Raw genomic sequence first — 3,832 nt, 5'->3', positions numbered from 1 at the left:
AAATTTAATGATCTGTATGTTATCCCAAAGTAAGACAATATCTAAGCCCATACTTAAATTTCTCAAATTATATTCAAAGATTAAATTATTGTATAAGTATGTGTGTGTTAAGAGGAGAGATGCCCTGAAAACTTTTCTTTTTAGGATCACAGAGGTAAACTGACATAAATACACAAAAATAAATGTATCAGAATATTTCAAAAAGTTTATGGAAAACTAGATTTAAAAGATAATACAAATCTTTCCATCAGCCTTTTGGAGTACCCACGTGTGTGTGTGTGTGTGTCTGTGTGTGTGCATATATACACGTACATATATATTCTCCATCAAGTAATATATGCAATTGTGTTTTTTAATTAATATGGTACTGTTACTTTATCACTCCTACCTACCACCACTTTCTTTTATCACCTACAATAAAAATTTTTATTACTGTAACACAATATGCAAAACCTAAATTGAATATAAAACCAGTGTATTTTCTTATCAAAAGTAGAGTTATTTTCATAAATTTGACCACCAATTAATTAACAAATATCATGAGACTTTTCTGGAATTGGTGAGTCGAAGATACCTAGAATTAATATAATTCTCAAAGAAAAATCTGTCACTTGGACCTCATCCCCATGAGCAAGATTCGTCCCTTGACCAAGTCTTTCAGTGCATCTTTCATGGCTTTGTTGCGAAGACTGAAGATGAAGGGACTCAGGAGTGGCGTGATGACCGTAGAGAGGATGAAAAGAATCTTGTTGAGGTGCAGGCTGCTCTTCTGTGAGGGGCGGACGTAGACAAAGATGGAGATCCCATAGCCCATGGAGACCACAGTGAAGTGCGAAGCACAGGTTGAAAAGGCTTTGCGCTGACCTTGGCCTGACGGTATCTTCAGGATAGTGGAGATGATGTAAACATAGGAGACAACTGTGAGTGAGAGGGAGCTGATGAACAGGACAAGGGAGCTGAGGAAGTCCAGCAGCTCAATAATACGGACGTCAGCACAGGCCAAGTGGAGGAGTGGGGCACTGTCACAGAAAAAGTGATCAATCACATTGGGGCCACAGTAGGGAAGTCCTGCCTTGAGGACTGTAGATGGGAGGATGAGGAGAAAGCCACCCACCCAGGAGAGGATGACAAGACGGACACAGAGTGAGCTGGTCATGATCACAGGGTACTGAAGGGGGCTGCAGATGGCCACATAGCGGTCATAGGACATGACAGCGAAAAGAATAAACTCAGTGCATCCAGAGAGGAAGTAGAAATAGGACTGTACAGAGCATCCACCAAGTGAAATGCTCTTCCTCTCTGAGAGAAACCCTGCTAGCATCTTGGGAACTGCACAGGTTGTGGTTAAAATTTCACTGAAAGAGTAATTGCTGAGGAAGAAGTACATGGGTACCTGGAGCCTGTAATCCACCAATATGAGGGTGATAATAAGTGTGTTTCCAAGGAGTGTCACCAAGTAAGCCAGTAAGAAAGTCAAGAAGAGAAGACCTCCAAGGGCTCTGGTGGTTGGTATCCCCACAAGAATAAATTCAGTCACGAATGTCCAATTCCCCCTTTCCATGCTTTATGGCACTTTTACTGTAAAGAGAGTTGTAGAAGAATTAAGATGATTCAGTCAATTACAAAATTCAGGACAAATTTAAATTGCTTTAGTCATGGCCTTGTTTCTAGCAAAACTGAGTAACTGATTAAAATTACTGTTGGGTACAATATTTTCTACAAAAATCCAGGTTAGGATATATGGATATCTGGTTTTCTAAATCAAAAAATAAATAAGGTATACATATTTGCAAAATTGTTGACAGTTTGTAATCATTTAAAAAATTATCTTTGATCGGAACAAGTGAATATTTAATTAAAGTTTGGGTCTCAGTCTCTGATAAAAAATTGCTAAAATAAGCCTTTGCTTATAAAGATCAGTACCAATAATGCCTTTATCTAGCATAAGTTTGCAATGACTTGGCAAAGGGATTAACAAAAGATCCTCAGTTTTGAAAAATAAACATATAAAAATAAGTACAATAATATAAACCATAGAAATATTATATGATTCTGGCATCAATGGACATACCAAATGTGATTATCTCAATAAAAAAATAGAAATATTGACATAAGCCTAATCTACTTATTAAATAACAAATAAAATAGCCAAATAACATATTGAAAATATTAATCATAGCATCCATAGGAGCAATAATTGTATCAATTAACATAAATATATTAAGTGGTATATGTCTCAGATTAAAATACAAAACTTTATGAAATTTGCAAGAGACACACACAAAATATACTGGCTCAAAATGTAAAAATAATGAAATAAATATTGGTATAAACATATCAGAAAACACTTGAAAATTGAAAAGTATGGTAATATTAATGGCAGAAAAAAATAGTATTCGAGGCAAAGAAAACAAAGTTAGACAAAAAGCAGAGCCCATGTGGGAAAATATTAAAGTTTCCAGTGAAGTTCAAAATATCATGAAACTATTTGACTGAAGGTATCACATAAAATTTATGACAGGCAATTTTTAGAAATACAAGCATGAAATTTTAAAAAAATGACAGTAGTAGAATTTGAAACAATATTTTCAATAATTATGTTTCAGAAAGAATAAAATAAACAATAAATTATATGTATTATTAAGGTAAAATATTTAGAAATAAATTATAGGAAATATCCACAATGTTATAAATAAAATGACAGACATAATCCCATGATTGGAATCAATATTGCCAAATTATTTATGAATCCATACAATTATAGGCAAAATTCAGGATTAGTTTTTACTTCAGAAATGAACAAATGTTTTAAGTATAATTTTAATTATTCTAATATTTAGAGTCTATTTTTTCTGTAAAATTTAAATTTTTAAATTTTATTTTTATTTTTATTTTTTCATTGAAACATAATTGATTGTACATATCTGTGGGATACCTTGTTGAATGTCAATACCTGTGTGCAATATGTGATGCCCAAATCTGGATAATTAGTATATTCAACATTACAGATTGTAATCCTTTTTGTGGCCATTTACCAATTTCTCATTAACCTTCCCTCCCCCACCTTTCCCACCTATGATAACCTAAATTTAAAGTCTATTTTTTAAAACAAAATCTTGAATATGGTTTCTCTCTATTAGCTATTATAATCTGTTATTTGTAGTAAAACAATTTTAGATAAATCTGCAAAATTTTATAAATGCACACATAATGATTTTTATTTAACCAATTGAAGTAGCTGTAGGAAAAGAAATTCAACTGCCACAAAAGAATATTCAAATGGGACATAAATTCCCTTCAAGAACTCATGGTCAGGAGAAATAAAACATAGGAGCATTACAGGGAGAGAGTAACTGGACTGGAGACCCTGGCTATGAAATATATGTTTAACCTTTTTTAGTGACAGAAGCAAGTGAGTTAGTGTTCTCTATGGTATAATTTCTGACAACAGAGGCAGACCAGAGAGAGAGAGAAAGAGAGAGAAAAGCTGCCTCAGAATAGATGAGTACGATGTTCTAAAGCTTTGAACAGCCATTCGGCGAATGTGCTTTGAATCCAACCTGCACACTGGGCATTTGGGTAGAGGCTAAGGAAAGTAATGAAGAAAAGCGGACACTGCAGAAATGAAGCAATGTTCAAAGTCTTAAAGAAAGATATGTGAGAATATACAAGTTTAATTTCTCACTCAAATGAATCAATTTAGACATTCTTAAAACAAATTTTAAGTAAAGATATAATCGTACAATATTCTCCTAACTTTTGTAGCATCTCACCTTCAAATAAATCAGAAGCATCAATCATGGGTGCATATATTCTCCTCAGCAGACTTGTT

General features: G+C 33.6%; 1 protein-coding gene across 1 annotated transcript; it reads right to left on the bottom strand.

Moving 5' to 3' along the window:
- Window positions 1-607: 607 nt before the first annotated feature.
- On the bottom strand, window positions 608-1,210 carry LOC134375984 (olfactory receptor 6J1-like). The gene has a single exon (XM_063094693.1). The coding sequence runs from the start codon at window positions 1,208-1,210 to the stop codon at window positions 608-610; it is 603 nt and encodes a 200-aa protein (XP_062950763.1).
- Between the last annotated feature and the right edge of the window lie 2,622 nt (window positions 1,211-3,832).

This window comes from Cynocephalus volans, chromosome 4, assembly GCF_027409185.1.
Source record: "Cynocephalus volans isolate mCynVol1 chromosome 4, mCynVol1.pri, whole genome shotgun sequence".
NCBI classification, from domain to species: Eukaryota; Metazoa; Chordata; class Mammalia; order Dermoptera; family Cynocephalidae; genus Cynocephalus; species Cynocephalus volans.
Note: the sequence above shows the minus strand (reverse complement) of the source record. Positions and strands in the feature narration are given on the sequence as shown.